The 13,418-nt window shown below is 35.9% G+C and overlaps 1 protein-coding gene across 1 annotated transcript in view; it reads right to left on the reverse strand.

The window, feature by feature from the left end:
• Positions 1 to 3,916: 3,916 nt before the first annotated feature.
• The window catches only part of LOC136849378 (piggyBac transposable element-derived protein 4-like), a 67,301-nt gene continuing 57,799 nt past the window's right edge, over positions 3,917 to 13,418 (reverse strand). Inside the window, 4 exon segments of the mRNA XM_067122729.1 lie at positions 3,917 to 4,278; positions 4,281 to 4,966; positions 4,968 to 5,904; positions 6,038 to 6,230. Coding sequence (XP_066978830.1) covers positions 4,049 to 4,278; positions 4,281 to 4,966; positions 4,968 to 5,904; positions 6,038 to 6,230 — 2,046 coding nt within the window. The 3' untranslated portion in view covers positions 3,917 to 4,048.

Raw genomic sequence — 13,418 nt, forward strand, 5'->3', positions numbered from 1 at the left:
AGGTGTTGACCACTGAGAAGAACGTCAACTCAGTTCCCGAGGACGTGATGGTCGCTAAGCCAAAGTCCCTTGTTCAGAAGTATTCTTGAGCAAAAGACCAAGCTTTTTGAAGTTTAGCTTATAAGTTCAAAATATAGTCTAGTACATTAATCTCTAGGGTTTTAACATCCCAGTGCTCCCTGATCACATCAAAAGGACCTTTCACACTATGGCCAAAGACTAAATTGAAAGGAGAGAAATCCAGTTTCATTTGGGACAGATCTAATAGCACATAACGTATAGGGCAAATTTTTGTCCCACTCACTACCCATATCAAAACAGTATTTCTTCAAAACCCTATTCAAGGCCTGGTGGAACCTCTCCACCTGGCCCTGACTTTCAAGATAAGGAGTTGAGGTTCTATGCTTAACCCTGAACTCCTCCATCTTCCTGTTAAAGTTTCTACTAGTAAAATTTGTACCCTAATGAACTGGCAAAATGTTAGGTGTCACGACCTCTTTTAAACTGTGGGGCCGACAGTTCATGAGCATACACAGTATGGGACTGGAATGGACTGATGGACTGCAACAACCAAAGAGGTAGGAGCCTATACCTCAATACCTTTTATCTAATTTATTTTACATAAATATCTTATAAATGGAGTCCAGGTTTTAGAAAGCACAGAGACAGTTAAACAATTATTACCATAAATACCCATATTACACTTCAAAAAGATAAATAATGGCCAAAATACAAATATTCAAAATAACCTTAAATACCATTTTAATACTTAGCAGAAGACCAACATATAATTAAAACAGCAGCAATACTAAATATAAAAATAATAAATCATCAAAAGAGCAGCACTATTGTGTACACTGTACACAATAGTTATTACTCTTGCTCAAATAACAATAATAGTGATAATACACCATATACAACAAGAGCCATTGCTCTTGCTCAACAACGACGTACAATTAACGATATACCATAAACCAAAAGAGCCATACACTTGCTCATCGCTAAGTAAATTATAACCAGAGCCATAATCCAAGATCCTCGAGGACGACCATCGAACATCACCCTTGAGGATCTTGGATTATTTTGAATATTTGTATTTTGGCCATTATTTATGTTTTGAAGTGTAATATGGTTATTTATGGTATAATTGTTTAACTGTCTCTGTGCTTTTGCAAAACCTGACTCCATTTGTAAGGTGTATTTATGTATAACAAAGCAGATATAAGGTATTGAGGTCTTTTCTTTGTCCCCCCACCCCCATCTTTGGTTGTTTCAGTCCATCAGTCCATTCCAGTCCCATGCTGTGTATACTCATGAACTGTCGGCCCCAGTTTTAAAAGGGGTCGACACCTAACATTTTGCAAGCTCATTAGGGTACAAATTTTACTAGAGAAACTTTAATAGGAAGATGGAGGAGTTCAGGTTGCATAGAACCTCAACCCTTATCTTGCAAAGTCAGGCCAGGTGGAGAGGTTCCACCAGGCCTTGGAATAGGTTTTGAAGAAATACTGTTTTGATATGGGTAGTGAGTGGGACAAAGAATTGCCCTATACGTTATTTGCTATTAGATGTCCCAAATGAAACTGGATTTCTCTCCTTTCAATTTAGTCTTTGGCCATAGTGTGAAAGGTCCTCTTGATGTGATCAGGGAGCACTGGGATGGGAAAACCCCAGAGAGTAATGTACTAGACTATATTTTGAATTTATAAACTAAACTTCAAAAAGCTTGGTCTTTTGCTCAAGAAAGTTTGGCAAAACAACAAGCTGTAATAAAACGTAATTATGACATAAAAACCATAGAGAATTTTCACCAGGTGATATAGTTCTGGTTTTGCTTCCTTTGCCTGGGAATCATCTCAAGGCTAAATTTTCTGGCCCGTGGGGAATTTTAAAGAAAATTAGTGAAGTAAATTAATTAGTTGAGGATCCTGGGTGTAGGAGGAATCTCAACATTGTCATATGAATATGTTGAAACCACATATGAACACAAGTAGTGAAGAGGTAGAAGTGAACCAGTTTCTGTAGTTGATGTGGATACCGAAGTAGATGAAAAATTGACCATTGTGCTCAATGTTTTATGAAATAACTTTGATGTCTTTAATACCCTTTCTTTGAAATTCAGCATCTAGATCCAAATACAGCTTCTTCCCTTATTAAAGAGCGTTTTCAGAATATACCGGGATTGAATACTATTTAGAGCATTTTGTAGGCGTTGGGGACCCCAACCTGTGAAACAATGTCCTGATAGGTTAAACCCTGTGAAAAGGGATTTACTGTAGTTAAAGAAGCTAAAGAAATGTTAGACCATAATTTGACAACTCGTAGCATTAGTCCATGGAGCTCCCCTGTGGTTCTAGTGAAGAAGGAAAGTGGTCAAAACTGATTGTTTAGATTGTCGAAAAGTCAACCAAGTTAATAAAACAGATTCTTATCGTTTGCCCCGGGTGGAGGACTGCATCGACCGCATAGGATCCGCTGAATACATTAGGAAGTTTGATCTTTTAAAAGGATACTGGCATGTCGGTCATACACTTTTGGTAAAAAAAAATAAAAATAAAAATAAACTTTTGGTGACGGGGTGTTTGAGGGTTTGGGTTATACCATTCGGAAAGAACAACGCAGCCGCCACCTTTCAGAGGTTCATGAACTTAAAAACCTGTGACTTGGAAGGATGTGTCGTTTACATCGCGATTTAGTAATCTATAGCGGTAACTGGCCCACTCACATTGAACGAATTAAAGCATTCGAGACCCTTCGAAAAACTGGTCTCGTTATAAATTTTAGGAAGACTGACTTTGCTCAAGCCAAGGTTGTTTATCTAGGGCGAAGTCACTCCAAAAAAGGCGAATTTGGAACCCATAAAGGTTTTTTCCAGTCCCTTCCAGTTGAAAAGGCATGAGAAGATTCCTCGTATGATAGGATATTATAATTGATTTATCAAACATTTTTCAGACTTAGCCATTCCTTTAAGAGTTCTGTTAAATAAAAATGTAAAGTTTGTTTGGGATAATAGGTGCCAGGCGGCTTTTGAAAAATTAAAATGTGCCCTGATAAGCTACCCACTTTAGGGATGCCCTAATTTTTCTTTCTATATCTCCTTAGCCACAAATGAGAGCGACACAGGATTAAGTGCAGTTCTCCTCCCAAGAGATCAAGAAAGAATCGGCCATCCAGCAACTTACTTCTCCAAAAAAATTGTCCCCAACCAAGAAAATATTCAACATAGACAGGGAGACCCTCGCTTTAATAAGAACTAAATCATTTTAATGCTTATTTAACAAATCTCTCATCCCCTATTAAAAGTTTACATGGATCACAACCCATTGATTCTCATAAATTGCTTTAACTCTTGTTCACGGACGTGGGGTTTACTATTATTAACACGGAGGTGGGGTATGTTTTACCCTGGTTTTGGAAAATAAAATAAAAATACTTATTAACAAAATTTATTGATTCTGAAAAGATAAACAGAAAAATACATATCCTCTAGTGTTGTTTATTTAACCATTTTAATGACTAGCAACTGAAACTACATATTTCAAGGACAACTTATAAAAAGTATAAAAATACTGAAATTTGTACTTGTGTTGCTAAAATAGCGTGTGTACAATCTAATATTCTTGTAAATGACTTGATCCTTGACCCACACACTCTCAGGGTATCGGGGTATCTCAGCTATGGTATCAGCCTCCTGGCAGCCACACACACTGTATGGGGAGACCATAAAGAATAACTATAAATTCTTTGGTGAAAATAAATGAAGTTTCTGCAAAAAAAAAATTTCATAGAGGTATTCCTGTCTGTGAACACTAAATGATCAAGAAATGTTATGTTTATGTTTTGACAGTCAAAGACCATATTTGAGCAAAAAAATCTTGTTTACAATTATTTACCATTGAAAATGGTAATGACCAATACTGGCAGTTTCAGTGTACAGTACAAACAATTCATATTCTCGGTGATGGACTATGCATGCCCTACGCTTACCAGTATGTAGTAGTAGTAGTAGTAGTAGTAGTAGTAGTAGTAACTAAAGTTCTTACCTGCATTAGTGTGGGCAGTCCACGCACCAAGTGTAGATGTGGCGAGGACACACAGGGCGTTTACAGCCTTGACACCTGTGTCGTGTCTTCCTGTCGCTGGCCCTGTCACACAGTGAGCACCGCACCATGGGAGCCCTGCTGTCTGCCATCACTGTGAGACCTGCTTGATCATCCCTGACAGGTAGAGGAATGTTGCAGACTGTGTTGATCACAGTTTTGATGGTTCTGGGAATCCTGGGTTGAGCATCCTCTTTCCTGCCCATGCTTTGATAAGGGCCTCTGCCAAATGTTGCATATAGAAGCGTCTCTCAATTGGTTTAGAACCTATTGTCTGCTGATTTTCCTTGTAGATTATCCACGAGTTGATTACACAGGAATTTATGATCCCATAGAAAATACTCATGGGCCACCTGCTTGTCTTGCGTGAAACTGAGTATATTGCACACATTTGATCAAACGCATCTACTCCACCTTTCGTCTCATTATAAAAACAAATGATCTCAGGCTTGCCATTTGGCATTATGGTTGGCTGTGTGTGCATTGATGATAATAGATACACCAACTTCTTTTTCGTTCTTGAAGTGTCCTTGCAGTATGACACCAACGTCATGTCATTCACGAATAAGAATGCACTTGAACCTACCCTCCTAGTTCTTGTTTCTTTCATTTCCTGAGGAATTTCTTTCTTATTTGCTCTCACAGTGCCAACTAGGGTAGTGCCGCAGTTGTGTAGAAGATCAGTGGCCAGGGGCACAGAACTAAACCAATTGTCGGTGGTTACGTTTCTGTTTCTATTGTGGTAGGGTTCTGTAAGATCCTTTGTGATCTTATGACCAAGGTTTATGCCACCCCGGGCCTGAGGTTGTGTATCTTCTTTCCCCAGGTAGGGTATTGCACTCAGCATGTACCTGCTTTTACTGTCATATGAGGAAAAGTTTGATCCCATATTTTCCTGGTTTGCTGGGAATATATATCCGGAATGGGCAATTTCCATGGAATGCCAGCAGCTGTTCATCCACTGTAACTGTTTCACTTGGGACGTACATTTTCCCACAGTTGCCGATAAAGATGTCCCAGATAACACAAATAGCTGAAAACTTGTCCGTTGTCTGTCTCTGAGCTCTCGTGTCTTTGTCATCAAATCTCAAACAGCTGAGAAGGAAGCAGAAGCGGTCCTCTGACATGGCTGCACAATAAATTGGTGGGCCGGTCTTGGAGCTAAACATTTCCCTAGTGGTCAGGTGGTTATCCCTCTGGCCACCACTGAAGATCAATAGCCCCAAAAGTGCACGTATCTCATCCGGTTCTGTTAGGAATAACCCTCCTTTCCAGTTAGTATACTTGGCTGCCCGTTGAGGAATTATTTTGTTGGTCCACTGCACTATCTCGTTGATAATATTATCTCCAAAGAACAAGCTCAAGGCTTTTTCTGGGGTGTCTGCACTCCTTGCCTCCGGTGTTGGTCCTGGGGTGATAGGACCAACAATGTTTCGTGCTGGTGTCCTTACTCTACTGGATGACTGTGGTCGACAATTCCACCTATAGCCAGACTTGGATGTCACTGTACTGGTTCCGAAGTCATGCACTCTTGTAGCCTCGTCTTCTTCATTAGCAATGTTCCTTCGTCTTCCCCTGGCAACAGGAGGAGGCACACAGCAGGTCAGCAGAGGGGCAGGAGGCACAGCAGGGTCAGCAGAGGGAGCAGGAGGCACAGCAGGGTCAGCATAGGACACAGCTTGTGTAGCACCTCCTCGAGCAGCATTACCACGGCGCCTCTTACTCACCCTACTTACAGCAGGGATAACAGTAGAGGTACCAGGGGTAGGAGAGGCTGGGCGGTGGACAGAGTGGTGCATTGAGGCTAGGGAGGGGGATGGTAGAGAGTCGTCCATGGGTTGGGGGAGTGGAGGGAGGGTGAGGCCAGACGTCTATTTGGCTGGCAACACGTGGCTTGCGAGGTGTCGATGTAGTTCGTTTTCTCTTTTGTGCCCTACTTTGAAAACCCTGTTCGTCCATAAACTCCTCACTATCATCATCACTGCTAGTTGGTTCTTCATAATCTTTGTCCATATCTGAGTCATCTTCCACCTCATATTCAACATGATCAATCTCACCTTCATCATCACTTTCAAATATTGAAGTCACATCTGTTAAGTCTGTCTTGTTCATTATTTCTTCTAATTCTGCCTGAGAATAACAAACTTTCTTTTTCTATCCATCTTTCACAGTTTATTATGAGTCTGTAGTATCTAGGTAGTCACTGATAACTCTGAAAAGAGAATATTCAATGCCTGAAAAGATAAAAGCATGAAAATACACAAAAAGAACTAAAACATTAAAACACATCAACACTGCACTGGGGCAAAATATACCACCATGTTTTAATAGTTTATCACCGCACTGGGGTAAAATATACCCCCATGTTTTAATAGTTTATCACCGCACTGGGGTAAAATATACCCCCATGTTTTAATAGTTTATCACCGTACTGGGGTAAAATATACCCCCATGTTTTAATAGTTTATCACCGCACTGGGGTAAAATATACCCAAACCCCACCCCCACAAGTGATTGATCAAAGAGACACTACCTCCCTCCAATAGACCTGACAGGAAACTGAAGCTACACAGCTGTTATGCTTGCTGAATGGCCGGACCACTCAGCCAGGATAACAGAAAATACAGTGGAAAAATATACCCCACGTCCGTGAAGAAGGGTTAAGAACAAAAACTTTTGACACACACACACACACACACATATACACACACACACACACACACACATCTATATATATATATATATATATATATATATATATATATATATATATATATATATATATATATATATATATATATATATATATATATATAATAATAATAATATATAATATATATATATATATATATGTGTGTGTGTGTGTGTGTATATATGTGTGTGCGTATGCATGTATATAAGTATTTATGTATATGTATATATCTGTGTGTTGTCGTTGTTGTTACTGTTACATTAGCAAAAATTTATGAAATAGTCTTCATCCTATGATTTCTTTAGAGTCCTTATTTTGGAGGCTGTATCTTTCCTATATTTTATTTTCAAAAGTTAACCCTAAATCATGGCAAATTTCATAAAGTCTGAAGTATTATAATTCACTAATTGCATAATTCTAATAATTTCCCTATAACTTCTAAGTATCTATCCACATGATGATTTTTTTTTTTTTAGGAAAGCATTCCCCTTTTTTTGACGATTATTGAGATTCATAATTTCGTCATGTTCAGTACTTATGAGGACAAAAATCGTTTAGCTCTTTACCAGATACTCATTCAATGTAGACTAGAGATATATAAACACATTTATAGTTTTGCCACCTTCCTTTAACCGCTATGAATAATTTTGTTCCTTAACTTCCCCTGGAGGCTAATTTAGATTTTCTAAAATCGTGAAATCAAGTACGTCAAGATACTGTATACCGTTTCTTTGCTTTAAAAACCTTTGATGTATGCCTTGGAGTAAAAAGGGAGACGTGAGCACAGTTATATAAAGTTTTGAAAAAAGAGAAGTATTGAAGGCAAAGCTATGTTCTGCCTCAGAAAACCTTTACTTTCACGAAATACTAAAGGCAATTATTGGATGAATTTAATGTTAAGCAAATTAAAGATGAGAAACCTTTCGTAGTGCGTCGCCTTTCAATTTCGCCTCGCCCACAAACAAAATCTTCGGTCGCATTAATTAAATGCACTTCAAAATCGTGTCGTTTACAGTGAAATTATTAACATGCCTGAATTGCCAAGGAGAAAATGTTCCGAAACTCTTTTTTGCCGGGAACTCCGATATTAATACGAAATGAAGCAATTAGGTATTTTAAAAAGCCAATGTTATTTACAACAAGAATGTTGCAACAAAGATCATGGGCTTAATTAAATTCCTGTAATATAAGACGAGGAATCTTATGAGAATATTTATTCTCTGATTCCATGTGATATTACCTTTCCCCTTTATGGAGAAAAATTTTTGCTGCTCTTACAAAAGAAAAAAAATAAAATAAAAAAATAAAAAAGCTAATGCACTGGGACTCATAACCTTCAATTTACCTTTACGTCGTTAACTCATCTTCGAAATTCATTGTATGTTGATAGATGAGCTATACATTTCCTTATAGGTTGTGTAAATTCTCTTTTTGGATTAACCTGAATTATTTCTATACTCTGCTTAATTTCCGACTATCTTGATCAAGTTTCACAACCAAAAAAAAGAGTTCAAATACGGAAACAGATTTTCCAGCTATTGGTCAATCATCCAGTCAATAAATCAACCCATTCCGGGGACGCTCAGGGTGATTCACATAGCCTCAAAGAATTCTCACCACAAATATCCGTAATGTGCCAGTTCTCTCAGGCCATCTCACCACTCCTCTAATACTTGCTTCTTAATTATTCCCATCCATGTCTGCTCTGGTTTACCACTCCGACCCCTTTCTTTATCGATTTACCATGGTATCGCCTTTACCAATAATTCTTCTCCCGCACACCTGCCGCATTCACTTCCACCTAGAGGGTTTCAGTTGTTGCTCAGCTGGTTATACGCCAGCTACTTCTTTCATCTTGTCAGTTGTTTCTCTGCCTTGCTCCTCCGTTACTAAATTCGTTTCAAGACCTTATTTTCAAGCACTGCCAGCTTGCAGTCTGTAGAACCTAAACTATATCATAACTCGTGCCTGTGCATGGATATTGTTGTACCACAGAATTAAACATTCTAGTTTTTAGTGCGTTACGACGTTGTATTATTATTTCATGTTGATTTCAGTATCATTGATATCACATGTATAGTATACTGGCCATATTGAAAAAGTCAGCTTCTTTCGAGAACGTCTTGATGATATAATATTTTGCATATACCATAAGCATTTAATGCACACAGACAAGTGTAAAATTCATATTATTCTATATGTAAGTTAATATTAGTTGTCATTTTTGGAACTAACAGATACCTTAATTCCCGAAATAACTGGTTTGCTCAAATTATTATTATTATTATTATTGTTATTATTATTATTATTATTATTATTATTATTATTATTATTATTATTATTATTATTATTATTATTATTATTATTATTGCATCTGCTCTATTTATGTTGTACAGTATTTTCTTATTAGACTCACACAGGATGTGATTGAGATACATGGAAATTCTGGGTTTACTTTTCTGGGTCAATTACTACAAGAAAATAACACAGAGGAAGACATAGAGACGATATATATATATAGTCCAATATGTATATATATATATATATATATATATATATATATATATATATATATATATATATATATATATATATATATATATATATATATATATATATATATATATATATATATATATATATATATATATATATATATATATATATATATATATATATATATATATATATATATATATATATATATATATATATATATATACATATATATATATATATATATATATATATATATATATATATATATATATATATATATATATATATATATATATATATATATATATATATATATATATATATATATATATATATATATATATATATATATATATATATATATATATATATATATATATATATATATATATATATATATATATATATATATATATATATATATATATATATATATATAATCACTATCACTTTTGTACATGATTCATTTACCACACATTACCAGAGGTAAAAAATAAGAGACGGGGTGTAGGTCCTGACCGGTTTCGACTTTATTTCCAAGCCATTGACGAAGGACTGATACAGAGTATAAGAAGTCACAAATATATATACTACAGGAACAGTACTGACGAACATACACAATCGTTAGAGACTATGTATCCACCCACCGGCTGGTGTCGAGGTAGGAGTGGCCTTCAAAACTCATTTGGCTAAAAATCACAATATACTCTCAGGGAACAATACTGATAAACATACCGACCTTAGGCGACCTCAGATCCAAACCTGACAGGCGTCATGGAGGCGGAATTTGGAAACTCATTAGCACTACTGCCCCTGTACTGTGTTTACAAATATGATAATCCTATATTCATACACCTCTACTGCCTGCCTTAAAATTTAAACAATTTACAAATTTCTTTTGATATTAAAGGATCAAGTTTATACATTCCTTGGCTGATATTCATATTATGGTTGTAACTTTTATAAAGCTAGATACAATGATATTCCTTTCCAGTGCATTATTAAAATATACAGTCCTTTTTGCCCCTTCCCAGTTCATAGCATGATTGTTCTCACTAACATGTACAAAAATACCACTGTTCCCCTGTGCATTTCTCACACATTTCTTATGCTGGTCAATTCTTTTTTCCAGTGCTTTCCCCATTTGGCCAATATAAAAGTTGTCTTCAAGACTTACATGGAATTTTATATACACACCCTTTAGTATTGTCAGGGGAGTTCTGATAGCACATTTTTCATTGTTTATTGTTCTTAAATGCGACATTAATACTTCAGAATTCTTAAGAAGACAGGGGATATCTTTCATATTATTATAATAAGGCAGTACAAGCAATTTTTTTGTGTTGTAAGGTTCTTTTTGGTTTTGATACATAGTCTTTTTTGCTGCTTCAAATGTACTGTTTAATACACTGTCAGGATATTTCAATTTCTTGCCTGCATTCCTAATCTTATCTATTTCCTCATCAATATATTCAGGGCTACATACCCGTAATGCTCTTAAAAATATAGATGAAAACACTGATTTTTTAACCTTATTGCTTTGTCCATAAAAGAAATGCACATAGGAAGAAATATTAGTGGGTTTTCTATACACACTACATTTAAACCCACTACTATTTCTTCGTATGAGGACATCCAAAAAGGGTAAGCACCCATCATTTTCCATTTCCATAGTGAATGTAATTGACGGTACTATTTGATTTAACTTGGCAAAAAAGTAATTTACATCTTGGTTCCCTGGCCATACACAAATTATGTCGTCATCATACCTGAACCATGTTATATTGCGTGGAATTATGTTGGTTAATATTTTCTTTAAAAAAAATTCCATATATAAGTTACTTAACACCGGGGTTAGAGGGTTTCCCATTGCCATACCAAAATTTTGTGAGTAAAATTTACCATTAAATTCAAATTTACATTCTTTCACACATAATTTAATCAGTTCAATTAAAGTACTTTTTGAAAATGGGATATCCAGCTGTGTGTTCTCTAACAATTCAGATAAAAACGCCATCAGATCATCAATTGGCACCTTTGCAAACAGTGATACTACATCAAAACTTACAAGCCTGGATTCACTATTAATCTGTACACTATTTAGTTTGTTTATCAGGTCCAAATTATTCGTGATATTAGCATTTGAGATGGTACCTACTAATGGATTGAGAATTTCTACTAGGTTCTTCACTAGCTTGTAAGATGCGGAACCAACTGAACTGATAATTGGCCTGGCAGGAAAGTTTGTTTTGTGAGTTTTTATTGTACCATACATGTATGGTAGCGATGGAGAGGTCACACACAACTTCTTTATAAGACATTCGTTACCTTTTAATAGGTTTTTCACTTTCCTTTTGGAACCACTGTTCACATTGTCTAACGGGTTCTCATTTAATTCTTTATATGTGCTATCATCACCCAAAAGATTTTCCATTTTTTCTATGTATTTACTTTTATTTAAAATTACAAGCACTCTTGTAATTTTAAATAAAAGTGAAATGAGATATGCACAGGGGAACAGTGGTATTTTTTAATATGTTAGTGAGAACAATCATGCTATGAACTGGGAAGGGGCAAAAAGGACTGTATATTCTAATAATGCACTGGAAAGGAATATCATTGAATCTAGCTTTATAAAAAAAGTTACAACCATAATATGAATATCAGTCAAGGGATATATAAATTTGATCCTTTAATATCAAAAGAAATTTGTAAATTGTTCAAATTTTAAGCCACACAGTAGAGATGTATGAATATAGGATTATCATATTTGTAAACACAGCACAGGGGCAGTAGTGCTAATGAGTTTCCAAACGCCGCCTCCCTGACACCTGTCGGATGTGGATCTGAGGTCGCCTATAATCGGTATGTTTATCAGTATTGTTCCCTGAGAGTATATTGTGATTTTTAGCCAAATGAGTTTTGAAGGCTACTCCTACCTTGACACCGGCCAGTGGGTGAATGCGTAGTCTCTAACGGTTGTGTATATTCGTCAGTACTGTTCTTGTAGTATATATATTTGTAACTTCTTATACTCTGTATCAGTCCTTCATCAATGGCTTGGAAATAAAGTCGAAACCAGTCAGGACCTTATTTTTCACCTGTGTGTAATGTGATATATATTTATATATATATATATATATATATATATATATATATATATATATATATATATATATATATATATATATATATATATATATATATATATATATATATATATATATATATATATTGTTATGGCCCCAAACCATCAAACATACACAAGTCTCTTAAAATACAAATAAAGTCACTATGACCAAGTCCACAATAGGTGGAATGGCCGCATAAAAAGTTTACAGAGATGGAATCAAGGAGGATAAAGAAAAACTGAGAATAAAACCTTAATATTTAATACAAACTTTTAGAAAGAAATGACCACTGAGCCTCTTACAAAATACATTAAATAAACACAAAAATCGACCACACACTGAAAACATCGAATAACAAACACACTTACACCAAATTAAGACAGACTATGCAATTACACTTTAAAGAGGACCCTGAAAGTAATAGAATGTCGAAAAGTCAGAATAACCTAACTTATTACACACTAAATATTTATCAAAAAATAAATTGCTTCCCTTAAGTGAGCTCTGAACGGTGGTAGTGGCAAACACAGCCTTCAAATCACGGGTCGAGGGAATAATATAATTTCTAGGACCTTACCAAACGTGAAGAGGTCCCTTGGCAAAAACACTGGGCCAAGGGCACAGACAGAAGAAAGAATCACTTTAACGTCGCAAGACGATCAATGGACACGACCGTCAGACAGGTAATCACACCTTACCAGTTGGCAGAGAGGTCCCCATGGCTAAATAACTGGACCAAGGGCGCAGACTGAGAATAATCAATTTCCCAAAGGAGGTCAGCAGCAGCAACTGGAGAAAGACAGATCTCGTAATCCCAAAATAAGTCACGCCCTCACAATGTTAATGGTCAGAAATGCGACTCCAGGTTTCGCGAGACAGCGCCGAATACAGCTCGGACAACACCACACGTGAAAATAAAACAAGCTCATTGTAATTAAAACTATACAACAAGTCAGAAATGTCAGGGAGGAGAAACAGGGTCATAACGTTCCAAAA

Source organism: Macrobrachium rosenbergii, chromosome 21 (genome assembly GCF_040412425.1).
Source record: "Macrobrachium rosenbergii isolate ZJJX-2024 chromosome 21, ASM4041242v1, whole genome shotgun sequence".
Taxonomy (NCBI): Eukaryota; Metazoa; Arthropoda; class Malacostraca; order Decapoda; family Palaemonidae; genus Macrobrachium; species Macrobrachium rosenbergii.